Below are 27,085 nucleotides of genomic sequence, written 5' to 3' on the forward strand. Positions count from 1 at the left end.
CTTCATTCAAGGTTGCATTCCCCTTCAATTTACATCCCCTTCATTCAAGGTTGCTTTCCCCTTTGTTTTTGGACTTTACACAATATACTGTACTCCACATTCATCACAATATCTGCTGAGATAAGGCCCCATTTTCTATGAGTTGAAAAACTATTGCCTCCATTTTGGATTGGTACTAGTGATCACAATTGGTTTGGTGCTGTTGATCAGTACTTTTTAGTGTACCATAGGCACAAAAGCACAAACAATGATGAACGCAATTGGTTTGATGCTGATGATCAGTACTTTTTAGTGTACCATAGGCACAAAAGCACAAACAATGATGGTCGAGATCTTAACGCCAGTTAGAGGTTTTTCTATATTTCCATAGTTCAATTTTCCCCCTCCCAAGACCCTACCAAGTCATGGAGATGGTTGCAACCTTAATTCTTATCAGCATACGTATCTTATTCTAAAAGCATTCTTGAGACTGACCAATTGTCCGATTTCTCAAAATCACATCATCCTAATGGCTTGTGATTTCCTTGTCGAGACGCGTTGAGCTCCAGTGGAGAACAATGGACCTCGTATAGAGCCACCCCAAAAGAAAGCAGTATCACTAATTTCTGTCTTCTCTATTAAATCCACATCAAGCATACATCATCAATCAGAGAAACAAAAAGAACGTCTACTCTGATTCGCTTTGTACCACCAATGAGGTGCAGAGACATCTACCACACAAGTTTTATATGCGGATAATGAGAACTCAAATCAGCATGTTTCGATCAATCTCTCTGAGTTAGTTTATCATCACAAAAAAAATATTCTCTCTTGATCCCTCAGTGAGAGAGCATAAGGGCTCAATTAGAGCTTACACTCTAGCTTGAGCTTTAGGAACTCTTGAAGCTGTTAGGCTTCCACAAAGTCATCGACTTGAAGCACAGCTGAGGGGCCACCATTTTGAATGAGTTGATTGTGTGCTATTTCTTGCAAGAAAGTCCTTGAACCACCTCGCTGAGGCTTTCGGATACCTCTTTGACGTGGTGTAGTCCACGAAGTGCAGACCAAATCGTAGTGTATATCCTGAAACCCACTCAAAGTTGTCTAGAAGTGACCAAGCAAAATAACCCCATACATCGACCCCTTCTCTGCAATCAACATGTCAAACATGTTTTATATGCACTACTTCAAATCTTCAAGACCTGCCTGAATGCCTCTTTACCTAATTGCTGCTGCAAGGTAGTAAAGATAGTCAGCATGAAATTGGACCCGCTTGAGATCCTGAAGTGCATGGTTTAAAGGCAAAGACCCGTTATCAGCATCGTCCATTCCTGCATCATACAAAGAGAAAAGCCCTCAGTCTTTGATTCAAAAAAACCATTATCTGTTCAAGTTGTGCCCATTCCTCACCATTCTCAGTTATAAAGATTGGAAGATTGTACTTGTCCTTGACGTACTTCACCACATGGTAGATTCCTGACGGAATGATGTACAGCCATTCAGATGCTGCCTGCATTCATTTACTGCTGAGACAATCTTATTTCTATGTATTTAGTAAGAAAAAGAGTTAATAAAGCTCTCAAAACTTGTAGGCAAATGCCCACTGTAGTCAATAATAAAAAATCTCACTTTGCCGTTTATTTCAACACTCAGCTTTGCAATGATATTTGATGGACAGAACAAGACCTACTGAAACAAGCACACGGAGTGGATCTCCCGGCTACACGGACCACCTACAGACACACGTCGGACAAACCACCCGACCATAGCCACCATCCGGCAGCTCCCCCATGTTGGGGCTAGCGTCCGAGGACATAGGCGTGCACCTGTAAGACCGAGCATCCCATACCACCCAGCCTCAAGCACACAGAGTGGATCTCCCGGCTACACGGACCACCTACAGATACGCGTCGGACGAACCGCTCGACCATAGCCACCATCCAACAGCTTCCCCGTGCTGGGACCAGCGTCCGAGGACATAGGCGTGCACCTGTAAGATTGAGCATCTTATACCACCCGGCCTCACCTCCTCGAGGTGACCTCGTGCACTCCTAGCCTCACAACCACTGGCACTCTGCTAGTGGGGGTTGATAACTACAAATGAGGCCTTGGCCTCCCTTTTAAAATAATGGCCGGCCTCACTGGCCATGTTCACACTACGTTCGCCCGAACACTGGACGCCCATCCCGACGACGTCTAGGCAGATCCCCTCTCCTGTAAGCGGGACATAACATACTTCCCCCCTTAAGAACCATTGATGTCCTCATCAATGAAGTGGGGATATTGAGCTTTCAAAGCTCTAACCGATTCCCAAGTAGCGAACCTTTTAGATTGACCCTTCCATTTAATTAAGTATTCGTCATATGTCTTTTGGCGCGAATGACGGGTACGATGATGTAAAACCGCCTCTGTTTTGGAGGAATGCACTCCGTTTGCATATCTTACCATATATTTTCCTCTATAGGCACAACCACGTCAGCCTCACCTAGTTTTTCTTTAAGGTGGCTCACATGAAATACTGGATGTACACTAACATCCGAAGGAAGAGCCAGTTTATACGCAACTTAGCCAATTTTCTTTGTGATCAAGAATGGACCACAATATCTAGTTGAAAGCTTATAATGCTTCCCCATTCGCATAGTCTTGAAATCCTTGGGTATCCTCAGATAGACCCATTGTCCCACATCTAGAGTCCTTGGAGATCTCTTTTGATTAGCATAAGTGGTGACTCGATCACGAGCCGTTCTTATACTATCCTTAGCCAACTCGAGCATTTCTTGCATGTCATACAAGAAATCACGAGCTTGGCGTTTCTTGACTTTCTCTAAGCTAATAGCAATCGGAGATTTAGGCTCAAATCCATACATTAGCATGAATGGGCTAAATCCAGTAGCAGAATGCTTGCTACTATTGTAGGCAAACTCTAATTGTGGAAGATATCTTTCCCAATCAAACTACCGGTGAGAGAAACAAGCCCTCAACATGTCCTCTAACGTCTGATTCATCCTCGCAGTTTGTCCCTCGGACTCGGGATGGTCAGAAGACGACATACTCAACTTCGTCTGAAGATGAGCAAACACATCTCGCCAAAATCGGCCAATGAACTTAGTATCTCGATCACTGAACTTAGCCTCTACCTTATTGACCTGACACTGAGCACATCCTTGGCCAATAGAGATCAAAGCCAAAGTTCTTTGGATGCCTGGGTGGGTGCCCAACGCTAGAAACATCGTGGCCTTCGAACAAAATCCTTTATCGAACCTAATCAACTTCCGACACGCAAACTTTTCCATATTTGAACAATGGTACACCTCTAATGGAAATTGTTGCTGTCTCGTCTCTCCAGCACGACTCACTTGGGTCTCCAGACCACCCAAGGTTGTACACGAGTCATGCCCCGCTTCGACCTCGTTCCATATCTTGCCAAAATAGCTATCGAATCGACATAGCCCTCAGAGAGAGCGATAGAAATCCGTCGAGATTTCAGCCATAGACAAGGCATTAACCTCAAGAATCCTGCTAAGTGCATCAGTAACTTGATTGTTGGATCCTTTTCTGTAACGGATCTCGAAGTCAAACTCTTTCAACCCATCTAGCCTTTCAGCCTCTAAGGTCACCCTGATCACAGACATAGCGCAAGGAGTGATGATTTGTCCATGCAACAAACGTAGAGCCATACAAGTATTGCCGCCATTTTCTCAAGGCGTGGACTACAGCGTAAAGCTCCTTCTCATACGTTGGATAACGCATCTCAACATAAGAAAGTTTCTTACTTTCAAAAGCAACAAGACGTCCATCCTGATACAACGCCCCACACCAATGGCATAATCACTAGCATCCGTTTCAACCACAAACGGTTTGGTAGGATCCACAATGTGCAATATTGGTGCAGTAGACACCAAGTGCTTTAGTGTCCGAAAGCTCTCGTCAAGACGCTCATTCCATACCACAGGGGGGTTACCTTTACGGTGAGGACCCGAAGTCTTCGATCCCTTCACCCCTCCTTTTAAAAGTTGCGTAAGCGGAGCAGCAACTTTGGAGTAGTCCTTGAGAAATTTGCGAAAGAATCCTGTAAAGCCTAAAAAGAACTTTACTTGGCGTACATTCTTCAGAATGGGTCAATTTCGCACTTTATCCAACCTCAAGGTCCACGCGATGGAATAATGATGTGACCCAAATACAGAAGCTCTTTCTTGAAGAATTCGCACGTAGAAGCGTTAGCATAAAGCTTCTCAACTCTAGGTACTTCGAGGACAGCTCGTATATGTGCTAAATGCTCAGACAAACTTTGGTTGTAGATCAAGATGTCATCGAGAAATACAACAATGAAGTTGCCTAGAAACGGTCTCAGCAGATCATTCATCATATGCTGAAACATAGCGAAAGCATTAATCAAACCAAAAGGTAAGACCAAAAATTCATAATGACCATAACGCGTATGGAAGCATGTTTTAGGAACATCTTCTAGTTTGATATGTATCTGGTGATAGCCTGATCGCAGGTCTATCTTTGAAAAATACAACGCTCCATGGAGCTGATCTATCAGTTCGTCCATACGCGCGAGCGGATACTTATTCTTGACAGTGGGCTTATTCAACTCCTTGTAATCCACGCAGAAGAGCATAGTGTTATCCTTCATTTGAGAAAGTAACACTAGCACTCCTCACGGGGAATTACTTGGCCGAACAAAACCCCTGTCGAGATAATCTTTTAACTGCCGTTGAATCTTGACCTCCTCGGTTTTACTAGACCAATAGGGTTGCTTTGAGAAGGGCCGACTACCAACCACCAAGTCAATGCCATGATCTACTCCTCTCGAAGGCGGCAAGAGGAGATAGATCGTCAGGAAAAACATCCTTGAAGTCAGTCATGATTTCTCGAATCAGATTGGATTCGTCGGAATCATGAAGTTCAACAGAAGAGCATGAAACATTTTCAGAAAATTCAATGACAGAAGTACAAAGCACTAATGAATCAAACCAAGCAGATGGTACACATTGATAAAAGTCAACATCAAATGACTTTGTATCCTTAAAAATTTCCAAAGCAGTAACAACTGGTATTGCAAAACCATTGTTTACAGAAGTCTAATTACATAGTGAAACAGATACATGAGGCATGCCTGTTTAACAAAAACAAGAAAGTGATGTACATAGCCTATATACAATGAGTCTTGTTTATCATAAAACCATGGAATTCCTAAAATAACATCTGCTCTATCCAAGTGCATGATGTGGAAATCCAGGTTCTCTTTGTAATCAGCTAGCTCGAGCGACAAATCTGGAACCATCTGATTCCATACATCTGTATCCTCGCCACGAGCCATCTTCACGTGATACTCATGGTCATTGCACCAATTTTGCATCCACAAATTGTGTGAGCTTCCATTATCAAGGAGTACGGTCACGTCGTGACCATTGATCTTCTCACAGAAACCGAAAAGATCGTGCTTATCAAACACTTTGGTGCTAAAAGTACAATTAGTGCATGAACTGTGTGCTAAGTGATGGATTTCAACTTGAATGACAACAGAGTTACCTAAGATCTCGTGAATCTTAACCAAAGGACGACCCTGCGGCTTCTTTGTCTTCTTCTTGGGGCAATCCTTGATTTGGTGACCTGTCTGGCCACATCCAAAGCAAGCCCCCTTCTTCACTGCATCAGCAACTGAAGCATTTTTGGCTTTCTTCTTCTCTTGAGAAGGTCTCGACGGCGATTTGAATCTTTGCTGGAATCGGATCGCTTCCTCAAAGCGCTCTCACCGGATTGATGGTTTGAACTTCTTTTCTTCTCATAGTTCGCTCCATTTATCAAATGAAACGTCCTGGCCTTTGCCACTGCATTCTCGACCTCACTGGGGGCTTTGTCCTTGATTAAGGCCCAGCCGTAATCTTCATGTAATCCAGTAAGTACATGTGCACAGCGTGCGTGGAATCCACCTTACGAAAGGTGAGTGCTTCCTTGAAAGCTATCGTATACTTGTCAAAAGATAAGAGTCTTTATCGAAAGACTGTGCAATTTTGCGTACGCTTTCAAGGGAACCATTTTGGCGAAGTCTTTCTTGAACTTCACACAAAAATCAACCCACGTCATAGGCTTATCTATCATATCGCGCCACCAGGTAAGCGCATTGCTGCGTAGATAAAGAGGAATCGTCTGAATCCTCCGTTCATCATGCTCCCCATGGAGGTCGAAATACGTGGTCACTGGTGAAGCCAGTTATTTACGGCCAGTTCCGTACATTCCTTCTCTCCTGAGACATTTGTAGTTTTGTACAGAATCGTGGCAGTTGGACCACCTTGTGAACGCCCAAAAACAACAATCTGCATTCGCAATTATTGGAGATGGGTTTCACTCTCGAAAATACGCGCAGTCATCGACTGAGCTGTATTTTCCAGAGCAGTAAGTCGAGCGTTAAATCCCTGCACGGACCCTTCGAGAGAGGTCAAGCGAATGTTCGTCTAAACGTTCGCGTTTTCCAGAGCGGTAATACGCTGTTCGAAGCTCTGGAAGGTGCCTGTAATCGATGTGTATAAAGAATGCGTGAATGGAATTTGAATGTTACCTACCGCGTCGTCGCAGCTGGAGGAATCCATGACGAAGTCCGTGAAAAACTAAAAGTTTCACGCGAAACCGGGGCCTTTTCGATCGCGAAAAGTTGTACTGTGAAGAGCTATACACGTCGGAGTGAGCGTCTGAAGGCGAGCAAGCGATGGCGGAAGTACGGGAGCGTGAGCAAGTGAGAGATAGGAGCGATGGGAGAAAAGAAAGGGAGAGAGAAATGAGCGTTTGAGAGTTTTTTTTCAAGTCTCTGGAATGAATTCTACGTGAAATGCAGGTTTCACATTTAAGTTGGCCAAGTTTTTAAAACTTGAGCCAAACTGTAAAACATTTATAAAATGTTTACCTCTTTAAAATATAAGCAATCGAAAAGGCTTTTCTTTCAGCCCAACTGCGTGTCCTGCATCTCACGTTTCCGCGTGTCCACACACACAGATAAAATTGAACGCGCTGCTCTCTCCCCACGTGCAAGGGCAGCTCTCTCTCTCTGACTCCACGCTAGCGCCTTCTCTCTCGCTTCTCTTTCTCCGCGCTAGCCGATTCTACGCTAAGTGCCCGCAAGAGGAGTTCTCTCTGTACAATCAGGTGACTGTATGTTTTACACACACACTGTACAGAGTACGCTTGCCCCTCTTTATAATTAGAGAAATAATCTCTCTCTTTTTTAAGTCTCTCTCTCTGCATCAGCAAGGAAGAGATAAGTTTTGAGTCAATCAGAAATGAGCAATTTTCTGGACTGTGCGTAAAAAACAGTTGTATCCAAACCTCTGTCTTTTGCACAATTTCACAAAATTAGAGAGATTATATCACTAAAATCTGCGAAGTCGCAGTTTGCAAGTTTTGATTTTTCCTGAGAAAATCAGCAAAAAGCAGCACTGCAGTATGCAAATTTCTGATTTTCTGCCAAAAAAAAAAAATCAATGAAAATAAAGCATCATCTGTAGAAGTAAATACGAGAAGAAAAACAATTTGTCCCCAATCAACCGTTGCTCCATAGGTGTGCACAAGGTCCAATTGGTAACCAAGCAGGCTCTGATATCATGACATAAACATGCGGAGTGGATCTCCCGCCTACACGGACCACCTACAAACACGTGTCGGACGAACCACCCAACCATAGCCACCATCCGACATCTCCCTCGTCCTTCGGCCAGTGTCTGAGGACATAGGCGCGCACTTGTAAGACCAAGCGTCCCATACCACCCGGCCTCACCTCCTTGAGGTGACCTCGCGCACTCTTAGCCTCACGGGCTAACCATTGGCACTCTGCCGGTGGGAGTCGATAACTACAAATGAGGCCTTGGCCTCCCTTTTAAAGTTATTGGCCGGCCTCACTAGCCATGTTCACACTACGTCCACTTGAACACTGCACGCCCATCCCGTCGTCGTCTAGGCTAGATCCCCTCTCCTGTAAGCGGGACATAATACCTACAATCTATCCCCATCATATGAGCCACAGAAAAAGGAGAAGCTTTAAAATTCCTTGATAAGGGTCAATAACGGCTTTCACAAGAAGTCCAGCAAGCAATATACAATGACTAAAGATAGGTTCCTTCTGATAGCATTTATTCAATGTGGCTTGCTTTTCTTTTGCATAGTTGTGGTCGTGCCAATCATCCAGTTGAACCATGTGGTTGTGGCAGTTGCAATCCCAATAAAGAAAACAGAAGAGCACAAGAATGAGAAAAGAAAGGAACAGTACCCTCGGCCCAATTGGAGTTCCATCACGCTCCGCTGCATGATCCAAGAAAAGTAGCATAATATAACCTATAGCCACTGCCAAAAATAAACTCGCCTAACAGTTCACAACTTACATGATAAGCTTGTCAGACTGTCCCTGAAGTAATCAGTGTGGTTACTATCCCAAGTTAAATTTATAGCAGCCGTGTAGGTTGTTGTATAATGATTAATGCCAATAAAATCGCATGAATGTTTTAAATTGTTCTTTTGCTCCTCTGTAAAACTGGGTAACCTTTCTCCAACAAGTTCGTGCATTACAGCTGGGTAATTGCCCTCCGTCAAGGGATCTAGAAACCTAAACATGAACAAAAATAGATTAAATCGATATGCTTAAAGCTTGTTTCTTAGTTGCTGTGTACATCTCTGATATTACGAAGAACAACCAACATGCTATTAGAAAGATAAAATACTGACACTTTTCATATCCACTTTGGACGAGTCGTCCGTTGAACAAAGAGCACATTGCTCATTACTTTTGACAAACACATCAGTACTCACCATCCAAGCTGAAAGGCAAAAATCCTTTGAACTGCATTGGCATCTTCATCTGTGTCCCTCAAGGGAATATACCAATTGACACTTATTGAGATGCCAATACTCCCATGCTGTTTCATCTATCATATTTAAAAGAGCTTTTAAAAAGCTGCAGTCACCTATTCCGCATCACTTACACCTATTGATCATTTTTCCTATATTGTAAAAAACAGGAGGAGCATGATCATATTTCATTACGCAATTGAAATGTTCACGAATTTGATATGCAAGCACATAGTGGAACAGCAATCATCTCAAATTGCACCCTAAAAACTTCTCAAGTGCCAGGAAAAATGGCGAGCAACTAAACATTAGAGAAGAATATTGGAATCATCTACAGATGAAGTACGGCATTCTGTTTGTTTGTTCAATCTTAAAACAGCCAAACAACCTCAAAAGAAAGTGGAAAACTTCTAATGAAATACCTGATACTGTTTTCGATAGATATCAACCACTGCAGCATGAGACAGGAGAACATTGTGTGCTGCAATGTACGGTTCAGTTGCAGAATTTCCTGCATTGCAATCCTTGATCCACGAGGAGCATCTTCGCGGTGCAAAATTCCCAAGATCATATCCCATTTGAATAAATATGTTTGGCTCATTGAAGGTTATCCAATGTTTCACGCGGTCACCAAAAAGCTTGAAACAAGTGTCCGCATAGACTGCAAAATCATCTCTGTAATGTGTTTGAAACAAGACAGATGAATAAAACAGAAAGCCCAAATTTTTCTTAAAGGTACACACTGACACACCCGGCATCACAAGAGGGGGGTAGGTGCCATTATCCCCATTGACAGCATTATTACTTGCCCACAAAGGCACCCCCCATAGACTTTCTTCTTAAGACAGAATTAATGGGAAACTTCATGCTGAAAACAGCAGACAAATCATCAAGGAATCCTCCTCCCAGTTGGACCACCCAAGCAAGAGGAGGTTCATTCGAGCATTTGAGTGTAAGAGCTCTAGCATTGTAAATACAAACTCTTCAGAAAAATTTGGATTAGAAAGCTTTGCAGGAAGCCTATCATGACCACTTTACTCACATGACTGAAGAGCTAAGCCAGCCTCCATAAGCATCATGTAGAGCTTGTGGAAGATCCCAATGGTACAAGGTTACATAAGGTGCGATTCCTATTCCGGATCAAAGTGAAACACGAAGCTCGCCCTTAATCGATAAGTTTCGTGTTTATGCAACTCATTATGTTTCTATCGACCAGCTGTACGTATAAACAACAGCTTATTAATCTCCAACCTGCTTCCACCAATGCATTGATGAGGTTGTCATAGTAAGCAACTCCAAGTTTGTTCAGTCTTCCTCTTCCCTCTACAGTTAGCAATGTCCGTGAATCAGTAATGCTCTAAAGAATGCTAGAAGGTGAATTCAAATATTTATGATACTCAGATCTCAAACCTGGAAATAATCGTGGCCAAGATATTGAAAATCTATATGCATCAACTCCCATATTTGTCATCAGTGTAATGTCCTCCTACAGGAATCAGAAAGCCATCTGTAAAACAGAGAAAATTGGACATTCAAGCACCACAAAGTTAAACCCCAACTTTTAAAGAATGAACAGGGTTTTGGAAGCAGTCCTAGCCAGCAGCAGGATCCAGGCTTCACCAACGGAAGGTGTGTGCGCGGAAGAGGGGGGGGGGGGGGGGCGTGTGTGTTTGACGAGGAGAGAGTAGCGCTTGGTGGCTGGCCCAATTTTTCGTCTTTGTTGATGCATAGCCTTTCTTCCACCTTCTCATACTGAGGATCTCTTCACTGTTTGTAGATACTCCAATACCAGCTCACCAGGTTTTCTCTCGTCTTGGTCAAGTGATGGTTTTCAGTGCTAATGGGGATTATTTCAGCTAAAAGAAAAATTCTGCAGGGTTCTAGAGTGCCTTTTGGTGAGAAAAAGTGCAGAGATACTAATGTGCATTCTGAAAGCATACAAACGAATGTATTCTTGAAAAATATCCGATTATGAACACAGAAAAGCCATGGAGTCTCAGCTACCTAGAACGATGCAATTATCTAAGATATTTGCTGGAAGATTTTCAAAGTGCATGTGATGGACAAGATCCTCACTTAAAGTTCAAAATCCACTTTAAGAATTGATGGATCATGTAATGAGATATGTTTCGAATGTTGTCATCATCTTTGATAGGTTAAGGAGGAAAGAAAAAGCAAAGTAGCATTCATAATTAAGAAAGCATAATCACCCATAACAAGAGAACGAAATGGAAATGGAAACTTGATTATTGAACTACTAGATAAACAGACGCTCTCTTCGTAGCCTTGAGTTAGGCATCTCATGTCTCATACCATATCATCATAAGAGGAGGTCATAATTTAAAGCCCATTCCCGAGAATATTAATGCCCTTTGCAAAGATGTTGCAATGTGGGCCTCCTTCCTACTCAAAGGGCAGGCTGTTAGTTGAGAGTGTTTTCATGGAATGGATTTCATGCAAGAAATTAGCTATTGGAAATGTCATCTGATTTTGAATACTTAGATGACAGGCGTTTTGTCTTAAACACTCACTAAGGACTATCGAATTTAGATTAAGCATAAATGTCTTGGTTTGGACAGAGGTTGATTGTTTTACACACCCTTGGAATTTGCTTCCACTCTTAGCTGCACAATTGGGGAGATTCATTTGTCCATCCAATTTGGATAATAAGACAAACAGATGTTGTGGGTTACCGGGTCGCAAAAGAGCCTGCTAGTCTGGCATCTTCATTAACTCTCGGTGACCCCTTGGTAGGGAGGCGTTCCTTTAAGCTCAAATGGGGTAAGTTGCTTGTCCATGCTTTTGTCATGAAAGGGGTCGTCAAATGCAGTCCGATTAGCCTGAGGCTATCTAGAGACCGCACCTTCTACAATGCGGCTAGCGGAGACTTAAGCATTGACCAAATCTATGCCAAATGCTTATGTAAATAAGGCCAAATAGTCAGCTCTTATTGACAATCAGTCACCTATGCATGATGAGGGTAAAGGAAAACAAGAAGTTAAGTCGCTCTTGCATGGAAAGGAAAGAACTTTGTGATGACACTAAGGCAGATTGACAATAACCTAAGAAGCCCTTAGAGCAGCGCATATGGTTAGTTTTGAGAATTTTTTTATACACTTCCAAGATGGCAAGGCCCATGGGGGATCTCAGATTCGTTGTCATGCTAGTGGGGGATCTCAGATTCGTTGTCATGCTAGCATGACAACAAATCCATTGCCGATGCTTAGAATGTGATTCATGTGCTTAGACGCATCATCTCAGATTTGTTGTCATGCTTAGCATGGCAACAAATCCATTGCCGATGCTTAGAATGTGATGTACATGCTTCATGTGCTTAGACGCATCATCCCTTCAAATCCATGATATACAATGTTCATAGACACATCATCCCTTCAAATCCGTGACATACAATGTGCATGATTGTGTGGCTAACAGAAATGGCACTTGTTAGTCCCTCGCCGGATCCACCCTGCACGCAAGACAAGGCACAAGCCAAACTCACACCTAGACACACGTAGTGAGCAGACATCAAGCTCACCTCCCAGCCATAGAGCCAATACGGGCTCACCCCCGAGCCTGGGAACCTACAACCAAACGGGCAAGCCTCTACCACAAGAGCTAGCGTCCCATACCACCAAGCCCACACCAACATGTGTTTGGGTAGAGCTACCAAGGGCCTTGAGTCCGAGTGTGGTGATCACACAAGATGATCTCACAAATGAGGCTCAAGTCCTATTTATTGGACTTTATAGCCAGGTTCACACTGACTGGACATACTGCAGACGCCCATCTTGATGTCTGGGGATGTAACACTTCCCCCTTATTTTTAATTGTTGTCCTCGAGGAGCGTAACGGGTGGTGTCTTCCAAGTTGGGAACTTGCTTAGGAGGAATCACTAAGTCATCCTGCCCTAGCCGTTCCTTTAGACTACTTACATGGAGCACGAGATATACAGCAATGCCTTGAGGCAGTTCCAACTTATAAAAAATCCCACTTATCTTCTTTGTGATTTGAAACCGACCAAAATAACGACAAGATAATTTCGAGCATGGACCAATTCGAATCGTTTCGGAATTCTTCGGTACCCCGAGGTACACCCACATGCCCTCTTGGAGTTCGCGGGGTTGTCAATGTTGATCAGCGTAAAAAGTAGCACCATCTTGTGCCGTCTTTATGCTCTCTTTTGCGATCTAGAGCATTTCTTGCATGTTGTGTGAGAAATCGGCTATTGATCGCATCATGATCCCCTTGAATCCGGTAGCGATGGTTGGTTTTGGCTCATAACCGTACATAAGCATAAACGGGTTGTAGCATGTAGCCGAGTGCGTTGTACTGTTATAAACAAACTGAATCTGCAAGAGATAGCGTTCCCAATCACATTGACGACGGGAGACATATGCTCGTAGCATGTCCTCCATAGTTTGATTTGTACGTTCAGTCTATCCATCAGTTTCAGGATGATCCAAGGACAACATGCACAGTTGGGTCTCCAATTTCTGGAAGACCGTTTGCCAAAAATTGCATGTGAATTTAGAATCACAATCATTGACAATGTCATCGGGCAAACCATATCCAAGATTGTCGCAGCAGATGTTCAGCCATTGTCGCAGCAGATGTTCAGCATTTTCAGCATTCCACAACAGTAGCAGATTCAGCCCTAGTTGGTTGCAGAAGATAGTCATTTTCAGCCCTCGAAAACGCAGCCAAAACAGTCATTTTCAGCCACCGAAACAGCCCCGAAATTCAGCAGATAGAAGACCACAGATTTCAGCCCTAAAGTCGTCGTCGTCATCACCGTCGCCGTCATCGGCATAGTCCTAAGTTGCATCAGTCTCATGCATACCATTTGTACCAGATTGTGCAATCAAAAGTAGACCACTCTCGCCGACGAGAGTGGGGCCTTCGGAGGAGGGTTTTACAACGTCTCTGGTGTCGTATCTCTCTTCTCTCTCTGTCTCTCAGTCTTATACACTTGCACGCACAGTGTCCATTCACTTTGTTTGTGATCATAGCACTTTCCATTAAGAACGGAAGGCTCTCCCTTTCATAAGAACTAAAAGGAACCTTGAGCACGGTTCGGAGCACTCATCTTGAGCAAAGCGCAAATAATCATTCCGCTGCACCTAACAGCTCTCATTTGCAAGCTGTCACAGGTTAAGAGCTATTGACTGCAAGCTTTCCCTCTCATGTACAGTGTGGTGCAAGAAGTCATGTCCTGCACACTTCACACTGCTCTCTCTCCCCCCTACGTGCAGTAATGTGATGCCCCACAAGAGGGCTCTTCATTTGACTCATGTACAACTGTGTGGTTACATGCGTTTTTGCTAAGGCAAGAGCCTCTCTGAGCAGCTAGCTGCTGCTCCAAAAGCAGGTACCAATGAGGGTGATAACCTCACCGTACAGGTGACTTTTCAGTGCTGGTTATGCGCTGAAATTGGACTGTTTTTCAGCCATACAGATGCCAGAACCATTGGGAACAGTGCCCCACTGCTAGAGGTCAATTCAGGGACTGTTTAGGGCTGAAAACAGGGCAAAAACCAGTAAATCCAGTGTGCTGAATTTACTGTTTTTGGGCGGAAATCAGAGGGTTTATGTCAGTGGAAGTGAGTTCCAGTAGGGGAATTGGTTTCGGGCAAGTTTTGGGACTATTATGCTGCCAAAATTTTGCCAGAACAGGTGGTATCTAGCTAGATACATGCAAAGAATTCCCATGACTCTTCTTTGTAATTACCCTCTTAAAGAATAAAGAAATACCGAAAGGGGCGCCAATTTTGGGGCCTACAGGTTGTCGCTCTGAGCATTCTAGCTTCCGAGCCATGTGTGTGCTTAAGTATTAATTCCTGTCGCAGGTCACCTTTCCAAAGTGCTCTTTGTGTGTGTCTAAAGTAAAGAATTTCGGTGAAAGCCAAAGCCAACCGCCCCACGGGCCAGTTTCACGTGCCCCTTTCTTTCAATTGGGCCGACTTCCAAGACAAGCTCTAGGCGCGGTTTATGCCACCTCAGTACATAGCACGGTTGAAAGAAGATTGGCATAGTCTCAAACAAAACGGTATGCCAGTTATGTCTTTCTCTAACCGTGTTGTGCAGCTCGACACCCAATTACGCAAATCGGATGATGAGCGCAAAGAGGCATTCCTTTTCAGGTTGCAAGAGTATTTCAAGCATGATGTCGAAGTACTCAACCCCGTGGATCTCAACAAGGCGGTAGCAATTGCTCTCACACAGGATATGATGTCACGTGACACATCCAACCCTATTTGTCCGTGGACAACAGCATGATCAAGGTTCAATCAGTTCAGTCAAGTCTAGATTAGCAGTGATCTAGCACTTTTGTGAGTCTATTCGTAGACCGTGCATGCCCAGTCACTTAGCATAGATGCATATCCTCTGGTTGCACGCAGTATGATCATTAGTATTCCCTTCAGAATCCATCAAATTCAGTCAGGGGAATTTTCCAATGCATTTAGCCTATTTTCCCTATTTTTGGTATTTTCACTTATTATTTTTAAGTGACTTCCCAACAAAAGTAGGTAGGGCAATTTTGCTAAGTTAATATATAAGCAAACCCAAGTTAGCACTAAATGGCAGAGGAGGCAGCAGGAGCACACGCTCAACAGGCACCTTCTCAGCAGAACCCCCCAAGTGACCTAGCGTTTTTGCTCCCAAGCAATAGCCTAGTGTTTTTGGATCAGATCACTACAGACCCGCCAGCGTTTTGCATTTGCAGAGCCACGACGACAAGACCACAGCAGATCAGCCTAGCATTTTTGCATCTGCAGAATCCCGACGACAGAAACACTAGAATTCAGCCCTAGCGTTTTTGGTTGCAGATCAGCCCCGGCGTTTTTGCACCTTCATCGCAACGGAAAGTCAAGGACCATCAGCGTTTTCAGTTTTCAACAGTCAGACACCGCAGATCAAGTCCCGAACCTAGCAGATCTCACCTTCCCGCAGCAGTTCCTCGCCGCACGATCAGTTTCCGCAAGGTTTACAGTTTCAGCCCGGAAAACGCAGATTTCAGCATCTGCGTTTTCAGCGCGTCGTCATCGCATCGTCGTCATCGACATAGAGTCAGAATTCAGCAGATAGAAGATTAGCAGATTTCAGCCCATAGAGCTTTTGGACAGCAGTAGAGAGACCACAGATTTCAGCCCTAAAGTCGTCGTCGTCATCACCGTCGTCGTCATCGGCATAGTCCCAAGTTGCATCAGTCCATTGCATCGTCATTGTACCACTTTGTGCAATCATAAGTAGACCACTGTCGCCGACAAGACTGAGGCCTTCGGAGGAGGATTTTACGTCGTCTCTAGTGTCGTATCTCTCTTCTCTCTCTATCTCTCAGTCTCATACATTTGCACGCACATTGTCCATTCACTTTGTTACTGATCATAGCACTTTCCACTAAGAACGGAAGGCTCTCCCTTCCATAAGAACTAAAAGGAACCTTGAGCACAGTTCGGAGCACTCATCTTGAGCAAAGCGCAAACAATCATTCCGCTGCACCTAACATTGGTATCAGAGCTTTGGTAGTGTTCTGTATCACTCAACGAAAGAACCACAAGAACCACAGAAGTTTTTTTGCTTGTTGAGGTCGCACGAACCCAAGTTCGCTTGGGCGTGTCGATTCCTAATCATGTTTGTTGAAGAGTGACAGGAATCCCAAGAAAGAAGGGCTTGTCCAGCCTCCCCTTGTGTCTCTTTTCACTCATTGAGAGCGGACCGTGCACTTAGCGGCCGACCAATCGACGTGAGGTGGGAAAAGCAACCTTGGTGTGAGCGCAAGGCCGCCAAGGGGTGCGCCCGCAGAAAAGAGTAGAACTCGGGTGAAGAGAAGATCCTTCTCAAACACGGTTTGCAAGCGAAAGAGAACCTCAAGAAAACCTCAAGAACCTCAAGAACCCAAGTTCCTCGTGAACTTAAGAACCCACAAGAACCCACGACTTAAGAATGGTCATCACTCGAAGCGGAATGGATACTTCGCTTGGAGGTGATGAGCATGAGAGAGGCGAAGAAGAATTTTCCCCACCAGAAGGTTTTTCCGACCCTTCCCCATCTACGACAAGGATTGCACTAACTCCTATGAAGGAGTTGGACCAAGAAAGAGAAGCAGAAAAAAAAGCCTACGAAGAAGACATGGCAGCCATAGAGCGCCAGTACCAAGAAAGAATGGCAGCCGTAGCGCGTGAGAGCGAGCAAGCACACTTGGAAGCCAAAGCAAGAGAAGCAGAATTTGATCGTAAGAACAAAGCCCTCAAAGAAAGGAGCGACCACCACAACAAAGAGTTTTGGCGACTCTATTCTCAAGTTCAGGCACAGATGCAAGAGATTTGGGGAAAGGAGACTCTCTCAGTGTCACAAGGCGGGCACCACGTGCCAATAGAAAAGAACAGACTGAACAACTTTAAGCACTTCAAATAACAACTGAACTGAAATGGAGAGAGAGAGAGAGAGACGACACGCGACACGGAGTGGCGGAATTCCACCCCAGAGAGTATTGGCCCCAAACCTTGGTGCCCCTTTCAGTATTTCTTTATATTGCATCAACACAGTACAAGCCGGTACTCCAGACTCTGCACCTTCGTACTGAAGCATGCCAGAGAATGAGCCCTAGCCTCATATTTAAAGACCCTTGGCCTAAAAAGCAGTTTATATGAAAAGCTTTCAAACTCAAAAGCTTCTCGTCCAAAAAGCAGTTTACATGAAAAACTTTCAAACTCAAAAGCTTATGGTCCAAAAAGCAATGCCAAAAGCTGCCAGCGTAAATCACGAAAATCCGTACAACCTGCCACGTCATCATGTCAGCGCAATTTTCGGAATTTGTCTGTTGCCTTAGGGTTAGGGCTTCTGGTAGAAATTAGGGTTTGCAAGTTTTAGGGTTAGGGTTTCCAGAATTAGGGTTTCAACAGTTAGGGTTTTCAGAATTAGGGTTTCTGGTAGAAATTAGGGTTTGCAGGTTTTAGGGTTAGGGTTTCCAAAATTAGGGTTTCAGCAATTAGGGTTTTTGGCAGAAATTAGGGTTAGGGTTTTCTGCACTCGGGCAACCACGTCATCACTCTGTGACACTTCCTCTGTTGCTTGTTCTTCTTAGGGTTTAGGTCCCTCGACCGGTAGCTCCGTTCTTTAGTAGGTCGACACGTCAACAGTTTGTTACATCTCCCCTTCTTGAAAGAGAGTAATCGTCCGCGATTACAGCATATCTGCAAAACAACTCAAGTTAGCTCAAAAATTTCCGAGGGACATTCCGAGGGACAATCAGTTTGCTCTTTTTATAAGGAGTTAGCTTCTCCTTTCTGCTCTTTTGATCAAGGAGTTAGCTGCTCCTATCGGCTATTTTGATCAAGGAGTTAGCTTCTCCTTTCGTCCAAATCGGAACTCTTGATATTCCGGCGTAGTAAAATTAGCCATCACACCTAGACCGTACTGATCTTCCTCGGGTGTCTTGATGCACTAAAATTACATACCCAGGCAATCTCATCCAATTAGGAATATTCAGTGGTTGGCACATCACAATGCAACACAAATGCTCACATATGCATGTTACAAGACATAGAAACATAAAGCGGCCGATGAACACTCCCCCCGCAAATAACCATCCAGGTCAGGGCCATGAGTTGTTCAACGACTCCCTCATCACTCCTCCCGCAAATAACCTAAAAAGGTCCGGGCCATGAGATATAGAGGCCTTTTACAACCAAACGCCCCCCAAACCGCAGCCTGCGTCGTTTGGAGGTGCTGAGAGTAACCACTGCTCAGACTTCTTAATACTCCTCCCGCATAACCATCCAGGTCCGGGCCATGAGTAACAACAACAATACTCCCCCCGTAAATAACCACAAGGGTCCGGGCCATGAGTAACAACAACACTTTTCAATCATTCAATACTCCCCTCGCAAATAACCACAAGGGTCCGTGCCATGAGTATGAACAAGCATTCTCAAATATAATTTCTCACTACTCCACTCGGGAGTAAAATCACCAATCATTGAAACCAGTATTAAAACCAGAGTCAAACAATTCAAATCGGCACCAAGACAGGTTCAAAACAGATACCATCCATTTCAAACAAATTTCAACCAGGATCACCAAACAAGTTCTCAAACAGATTTCAAACTTAAAAACGCAATCTCGACATCAGTCGAGCTGGAAAATTCGACGGACTTTCCATCCTGGAACCTGCACCAAAAATTAGGGTTAGGTTCATTCCGTAAGGCCGTAGCCGAGCACAGCATGGTCCATCAGCTCTTGGACAGACAGTGTTTCTTTGGCAGCGATGGTAGTCCCAAGATAGCAATCGCACCGAATCTCCAAGGTCATCTGCTTGTGAAGAGACATCTACTGAGAGATGTCGAGAAATTTCAAGTTATGATCTGCTAGGGTTTCCATGGCAAGAATTTCAGGATACCCCACTCTGCTAGAAGTTGCACTCCGAAGGAAGATGTCAGAAACCATATAACTTCGGGCAAATATTTTCTTGAAAGCTTGCCAAGTACTTGGAGTATGCTGCTTGGTAGCTGTAGACATCAACATCTGCATGACACCGCTTCTGAGAAAAAAAACGGTGACTTGAAACAAATCTGGATCCTTCTCTTGCAAGTGATCTTAATTGGCTTATGCCCTGTAAGACACTGCGGTGAAGACGGGAGCGCGCCCGATGCGCGATGAAGTAAGGGTGGGAGTGGCTAATAAGTCCGGGTTGGGCTAATAAGTCCGGGTTGGCGGGCGAAGATACCTCGAATCAAATTCCAATAGCTCTGTCTGCTCTTTTGTAGGACCGGTATGCTTTTAGAAAAGCACACGCCTGATGCTATGATACCACTGTCACAAGGCGGGCACCACGTGCCAATAGAAAAGAACAGACTGAACAACTTTAAGCACTTCAAATAACAACTGAACTGAAATGGAGAGAGAGAGAGAGACGACACGCGACACGGAGTGGCGGAATTCCACCCCAGAGAGTATTGGCCCCAAACCTTGGCGCCCCTTTCAGTATTTCTTTATATTGCATCAACACAGTACAAGCCGGTACTCCAAACTCTGCACCTTCGTACTGAAGCATGCCAAAGAATGAGCCCTAGCCTCATATTTAAAGGCCCTTGGCTTAAAAAGCAATTTATATAAAAAGCTTTCAAACTCAACAGCTTCTCGTCCAAAAAGCAGTTTACATGAAAAACTTTCAAACTCAAAAGCTTATGATCCAAAAAGCAATGCCAAAAGCTGCCAGCGTAAATCATGGAAATCCGTACAACCTACCACGTCATCATGTCAGTGCAATTTTCGGAATTTGTCTGCTGCCTTAGGGTTAGGGCTTCTGGCAGAAATTAGGGTTTGCAGGTTTTAGGGTTAGGGTTTCCATAATTAGGGTTTCAGCAGTTAGGGTTTTCAAAATTAGGGTTTCTGCAATTAGGGTTTTCAGAATTAGGGTTTCTGGTAGAAATTAGGGTTTGCAGGTTTTAGGGTTAGGGTTTCCAGAATTAGGGTTTCAGCAATTAGGGTTTCTGGCAGAAATTAGGGTTAGGGTTTTTTGCACTCGGGCAACCACGTCATCACTCTATGACACTTCCTCTATTGCTTGTTCTTCTTAGGGTTTAGGCCCCTCGGCCGGTAGCTCCGTTCTTTAGTAGGTCGACACGTCAACAGTTTGTTACACGCGGTCTCTTCTTCTCCAAAGCATGACACACAGAATTTGCATGATTATGAGAAGCATGATGATTTGAATGATAATGATTTGCATGATGGTTTGGATGATAAAGAAAAGCATGATGTTTTGCATGATCAAGATGTGATTTCTCACAAGCATGATGAGTTGCATGAAGATGATGTGATTGTTCACAAGGATGATGTGTTAGTGGATGCTTTTTCTAGCGAAGCTAACCTCGTTGTAGATTCGATCAATCACGAAGAACCGATCTTGGCTTTCGAGTCGAGGTCCAAAGAACCCCCACAGGACGATTCGATCATTCAAGAAGAACAGATCTTGGCTCTCGAGCCTAGGTCCAAAGAACCCTCACAGGAAGTATTATGTGTTCGCATGATTGATACGCACGCATTGTTCGACTGTTTCATTCGTGATTGTTTCCTGTATTTTAGTCGGCATCGTTATGTGATCCCTTTTCCTAGGCATGACATATTGTTTGTTGAACACGTTTCTTTCATGGATGAGCACGAATGTATGCAAAATTTTCATGAAAAGCTGAAAAGTTTGTATGTAAGAAAGTCACATTCCATATTTCTTCCTTGGCATGACCCAGTTGTAGACAGAGCACATGAAAGTATGAGCACCCAGCATCGGCATGTCCATTGTGTTTTGCCACAGTTGATTGCCCTCGATCATAAGAGAGAGATTCGATCTCATTGTTTGCATGTGTTTGATGAACGGGTTGTCACTCCATCTCTATGTTCATGTACATTGCATACACAGTCTTTAGAGAAGACAAGATTTTTTTTCTTCACTTTACATGGAATGGGTATGTTCATGGTTTTGTGTTGGAAATGGTTTCAGGAATTTTCAGCCATGGAGATTCTTAAAGACGAAAGAAGCAGATCTCTAGACGAAGTTGACGCAAGGAAGGAGATTCAAAAGATTTTGTGTCGCTTTCGGCGCAACCCAAAGAAGCAAGCGTTGCAGACCTTTATGAAGTTCAAGTACCGCACAACCCACATATCAGAGTGGGTCGGCGAAGAGTCCCTTCCAGAATTCCGGATGCTATTGGCGATCTCCCTCGACGCCATACAATTCGGTACCAGTACCTCACTTTGAAAAGGAGGGGATGTCACGTGACACATCCAACCCTATGTGTCCGTGGACAAGCTACAGCATGATCAGGGTTCAGTCAGTTCAGTCAAGTCTAGATTAGCAGTGACCTAGCACTTTTGTGAGTCTATTTGTAGACCGTGCATGCCCAGTCGCTTAGCATAGATGCATATCCTATGGTTGCACACAGCATGATCATCAATATTCCCTTCAGAATCCATCAGATTCAGTCAGGGGAATTTTCCAGTGCATTTAGCCTATTTTTCCTATTTTTGGTATTTTCACTTATTATTTTTAAGTGACTTCCCAACAAAAGTAGGTAGGGCAATTTTGCTAAGTTAATATATAAGCAAACCCAAGTTAGCACTAAATGGCAGACACCTTCTCAACAGAATCCCAACAGAACCCCCCAAGTGACCTAGCGTTTTTGCTCCCAAGCAACAACCTAGCGTTTTTGGATCAGATCACCACAGACCAGCTAGCGTTTTGCATTTGCAGAGCCACGGCGACAAGACCACAGCAGATCAGCCTAGCATTTTTGCATCTGCAAAATCCCGACGACAGAAACACCAGAATTCAGCCCTAGCGTTTTTGGTTGCAGATCAGCCTCGACGTTTTTACACCTTCATCGCGACAGAAAGTCAAGGACCATCAGCATTTTCAGTTTTCAGCAGTCAGACACCGCAGATCAAGTCCCGAACCTCGCAGATCTCACCTTCCCGCAGCAATTCCTCGCCGCACGGTCAGTTTCCGCAAGGTTTACAGTTTCAGCCCGGAAAACACAGATTTCAGCATCTGCGTTTTCAGCGCGTCGTCATCGACATCGTCATCAACATAGAGTCAAAATTCAGCAGATAGAAGATTAGCAGATTTCATACCATAGCGCTTTTGGACAGCAGTAGAAAGACCACAGATTTCAGCCCTAAAATCGTCGTCGTCATCACCGTCATCGTCATCAACATAGTCCCAAGTTGCATCAGTCCATTGCATCGTCATTGTACCACTTTGTGCAATCATAAGTAGACCACTCTCGTCGGCGAGAGTGGGGCCTTTGGAGGAGGGTTTTACAACGTCTCTGGTGTCGTATCTCTCTTCTCTCTCTATCTCTCAATCTCATACATTTGCACGCATATTGTCCATTCACTTTGTTCGTGATCATAGCACTTTCCACTAAGAACGGAAGGCTCTCCCTTCCATAAGAACTAAAAGGAACCTTGAGCACAGTTCGGAGCACTCATCTTGAGCAAAGCGCAAACAATCATTCCGTTGCACCTAACAAATGAAGCACAACAAAGGAAAGCCTAAGGAAAACAAATCTTCTCACAGTACCTCTCAGACTCCTTAGAGCCCACAGAATGGTAAGAACGGTAAGAATGGTAACTCTTCTAGCCCATCTTCCTCTAATCCTTCGGAAAAGAACTCTCAAAATGAATCTAAGGATAAAGCTAAAACACCTGCTAAAACTAAGCTTAACCCCCGATGAAAAAGCTGCACAAGGAATCATAGGAGGATACATAACACCAGAAGAACAAGTCATTTATGCTAAGGAAGGTCAATGTTATCAATGTCACGTCAAGGGTCATATAAAGAAGGCTTGTCTAAGACAGCACCACCTAGAGAACCCAAAGCACCAACAACTACCACAAGCACTTTAGTAAACCAATATGATTCTCCACATGTTTCTGACACACATATTGATGAGTCTCTCTTAAAATGTTATGGTCATGTAAAGGGTCAACGTTTTGTCATATTGTTTGATTCAAGCAGTATGCATGATGTGATTGGTGACTCTCTTGTAGAGCGAGCCGCCTAGACGACAACTCTCGAGGTGTCGGGCTTCGCTCCCGGTATGGACTCTCTCATTACGCAAGAGTGCCTTGATGTGTCATTCATTGTTCAACAAGCTTCCTTCCAAGAAAATTTGTCGTGTCTCCTCTCTCAGGATGTGATATGATTTTGGGCATTCGATGGTTTCATGAACATAACCCTCTCATTGATTGAGCACACAATACGCTCACTCTAAATGCCAAAAGTGACTCTCCCATGATCATGCGTGGTGAGGAGGGTCTACATTCTTTACCTCTCATTTCTCATGTGCAGGCGAAGCGTGAATTACGAAGAGAAGCACAAGCGGCATTCATCTATGCTTCTCTAGTTACCCAGAGCATTCAGACTGTTTGAGAGCATTCAGACTCCAAACAAGTATTCAACTTTGTTTACCAATTTTAAGCATCTCTTTTTGCACGATGATCTTCCACCCCGTCTCCCAACCGAGCGGCCGAAGGACCATCGCATCGAGCTTACGGAAGGGACACAGCCTGTCAGTAAGGCTCCCTACCGTTTGAACAAGACACAGGAAGAAGAGTTAGAGCGACAACTCGGAGTTGGTGGCCAAAGGATTCATACACCGTAGTGTAAGTCCTTTTGATGCTCCTATCTTATTTGTTCGCAAGAAGGATGGTTTGTCTTGTTAGTGTGTTGATAACAGGGCTTTGAACAAGATGAACGTCAAGAACAAGTTTTTGATGCTTCGCACTGAGTATATCCTCCATAGGCTCAATGGGGCAAAGGTTTTTAGTAAGGTCGAGCTCAAAAGTGGATACCATCAGGTAAGGGTATTCAAAGGCGACATCTACGAGACCGCCTTTCGCACAGAGCGAGGGCAATGACAGTATGTGGTTATGCCTTTTGGATTGACAGGTGCCGTGGGTACATTTAACCGCCTCATGGTAGGTCGTTTTGGCGATATGATTGGCGAGTGTGTTTATCTTTCTTGATGATATTCTCATTTCTTCTGCATCGTGGGAACAAACATTAAAAGGATGTAGAAAGGGTTTTAGTCCGTTTAGAAGAGCGCCAGTTGTACATTGCAGCTAAAAAATCTGAGTTTTATCTCGCTGAAGTTACATATCTAGGTTATATCATTACTGCAAAAGGTGCCAAGCTCGATCCCGCGAAGGTAGATCAAGTTCGTAATTGGAATTTGCCCAAAACTGCATATGATGTGCGTTCCTTTCTTGGTTTATATCAAGCATATAGTTCGCACATAGAGAATTTTGCACGCATTGCCGCACCCATGATAGATGTTTTGAAAGGGGTAAAAACTCGTCGACAGCGCGTGGTTTTGTCCAAGGCAGCCGTTGAGGCTTTCACAGCTCTCAAGATTGCAAGTGACAGAAGCGCCGTGTCTCATCCTTGCCTCTTGGGACGACCCCTTGGAGGTGTGGACGGATGCGAGCAATGTCGCCATAGGTAAGGAAATATAAAAGAAACCTAACAGTCACTCAATAGAAGCAGGAGAATCAAAAAGAGCACAGGCAATCTTGCAACAAGCCCTCTAGCGTTTCTTCCTCGGCAAGACCCCCCCTCGGCAAGACTTCCCAACGTTTTCAGCAAAGCTTCATCAGCCAGTCTCCCTCAGCATTTTCAGCCAGCCATCAACAGCGATTTCAGCCAACCAGCATCAGCGTTTTTAAACCAGATACCAGCAGCGTTTTCAGCCAAGGATCAGCAGCATTTTCAGCTTCAGAATTCAGCCAGGATCACTAGCATTGTAAGCTTCTAAATTCGGCCAGGCTCCGGCCCTCTGTTGCAAAGCAGATGGCGTTTTTTGTCAGACTCAGCCTACAGCAGAAATCTCAGATTTCAGCCTTTAATCGTCACCGCCGTCATCATCGACTTAGTCTTCCCTAGCATCATAGCATTAAGTCCATTGAATCAACACCATTGTACCAGATTGTGCAATCTATAACATAGACCTCTCTCGCATTGAGAGAAGGGCCGTTGGAGGAGGGTTTGAGAACCATCTGGTGTCGTATTCTTGTCTCTCTCTTTCTCTCAGTCTCAGCACCTTCATTCACAGTAGCATTCACTTTGTTCGTGATCATTGCACTCTCTCTCTAAAGGAATGGAAGGCTCTTCCTTCCGTAAGTAAAAGGAACCCTTGAGCACAGTTCGGAGCACTCATCTTGAGCAATATCAACATTCACTTCCGCTGCACCTTGCAAGAAGATGGTTCTTTCAATCTTTTTCCCTCAACTCGTCTCTTCACTGAGACAAGCTTTGTAAACTAATTATGTTTAGGTAGAGTTGGAAAACAGTACCAAGTGGCATCTGCTGGTTTTAAGTGGGTAGATACTAGAGAGGCCAAGCTAATGAAATGCCCCACATTTGGTTCGCTATATGTAGATCATTATACTCCTTTCGAGTTGAAATTCCCCTGGGTCAACACCATAACGACTACTTGCTTGAACACTTCCGGGATGTTAATGGGTGAATCTCTTTGAAAATGTAAAACATGTGAGATATAGTTTCATCAGCCATAAAAATCCTTGTCTATGGGTCTGAACAACGTCACTTTAACGCTTACACCAGCAAAGGTCTGAAAGTGATTGAAACCAAAAACCAAGAAGCTTCTCAGTACAGTGGAGGAACGCTCAAGCTTTCATAACTACTTTGATGAGTCACGCACAAAAAATTTATGGTCGCCTAGCCACAAGCAAGAAGAAACTTAAAGTGTTGCAAAGTATATCAGAACCCGAATAAACCATGCTACCTTGTACAGATGATATTGATCGCATGAAACATCTGCATTTGCTCCATCCAGGATATTTCCTACAGTTGATCTCACAAAGATTTAATTAAGTAATGTCATAATGTGTAGCATTGCTTCTGATAGTGGAGATCTATATGTTTCTGTGTATCTTCATACATTCATCTATCCGGGCGATGATACTCAACTATTACGTTGCAGGTTTACTCAGTGCAAATGAGACTCGACCATCACAAAATATATAACCCTTGGAAAAGAATTTAAAATAGGATTAAAAATTGTTGGGTCTGTGTGCATGCGTGTATAATGAGACACAGCTCACCTTCTTTGCGTGAAAATGTATCCCAGATGCTTGGTCCTCGCCCATCAACACCTGCAGCTCCTTCGTACTGCAAAGCCCCAATAACCACCTGAAACCAGATCTTCTGCAGGGGAGGGGGACCGGGGGTTTTTTTTTTTTTTTTCGGGGGGGGGGGGGGGGGGGGGGGGGGTGTTAGGAGAGAGACCTGGAAAGCGGAAGAGGCGGTGCCAAAGATGAAATTACGTGGGAAATCTTGTCTGGAGAGGATCTGAGCTGCGTCGACAGCTTCGTGAGGGGGCAATGTGGGTGAAAATGAGACTGTTGTCGAGGGTTTCGGGGTGCAAGGGAAAGAGGTGGGAGAGAGAAGTATGAAAGCAAGCAAAGCTGATGCAAAAATGAGTAGAGGCAAGCAGCAGAGACGCCCATGCACATGACGTACACGCCGCTTCAACCCCAATACCCCCATAACTTGGCTCCTTCGGAAGCTGGCGTGCCAATGTAGCACAGATAGCAGAGAAGTGTACGACTTTGAGTCAGGAGCAGCGACTTGAATCTGTTCGTTTCTATAATTTTAAGTAGGTGATTCAATTAATTTAAATGAAATTGAGAGTGGAATCAAAGGCGATGGTGTTATTTTTAGTGACAAGTCCCGCCCGTCGCCAGT

The 27,085-nt window shown here is 44.2% G+C and overlaps 1 protein-coding gene across 3 annotated transcripts; it reads right to left on the bottom strand.

Moving 5' to 3' along the window:
• Positions 1-595: 595 nt before the first annotated feature.
• On the bottom strand, positions 596-26,889 carry LOC147462348 (beta-glucosidase 34-like). 3 transcript variants are annotated; one of them, XM_086483624.1, is made up of 13 exons: positions 26,627-26,889; positions 26,443-26,509; positions 26,124-26,182; positions 10,228-10,303; positions 10,069-10,140; positions 9,860-9,947; positions 9,240-9,492; positions 8,779-8,894; positions 8,355-8,575; positions 8,243-8,274; positions 1,390-1,489; positions 1,202-1,310; positions 596-1,127 (listed from the first exon to the last, which is right to left on the bottom strand). In XM_086483624.1, the coding sequence occupies exons 1-13, from the start codon at positions 26,885-26,887 to the stop codon at positions 905-907; spliced, it is 1,677 nt and encodes a 558-aa protein (XP_086339750.1). In that variant the 5' UTR covers positions 26,888-26,889; the 3' UTR covers positions 596-904. The 3 variants fall into 3 exon arrangements, with proteins under 3 accessions (XP_086339750.1, XP_086339753.1, XP_086339756.1); XM_086483627.1 differs by lacking the exon at positions 9,860-9,947 and having other exon boundaries at positions 9,240-9,478; XM_086483630.1 differs by lacking the exon at positions 26,124-26,182 and having other exon boundaries at positions 26,627-26,847.
• Between the last annotated feature and the right edge of the window lie 196 nt (positions 26,890-27,085).

The sequence above is a fragment of the Adiantum capillus-veneris genome, chromosome 2, assembly GCF_014529385.1.
Source record: "Adiantum capillus-veneris isolate H3 chromosome 2, ASM1452938v2, whole genome shotgun sequence".
Classification (NCBI taxonomy): domain Eukaryota; kingdom Viridiplantae; phylum Streptophyta; class Polypodiopsida; order Polypodiales; family Pteridaceae; genus Adiantum; species Adiantum capillus-veneris.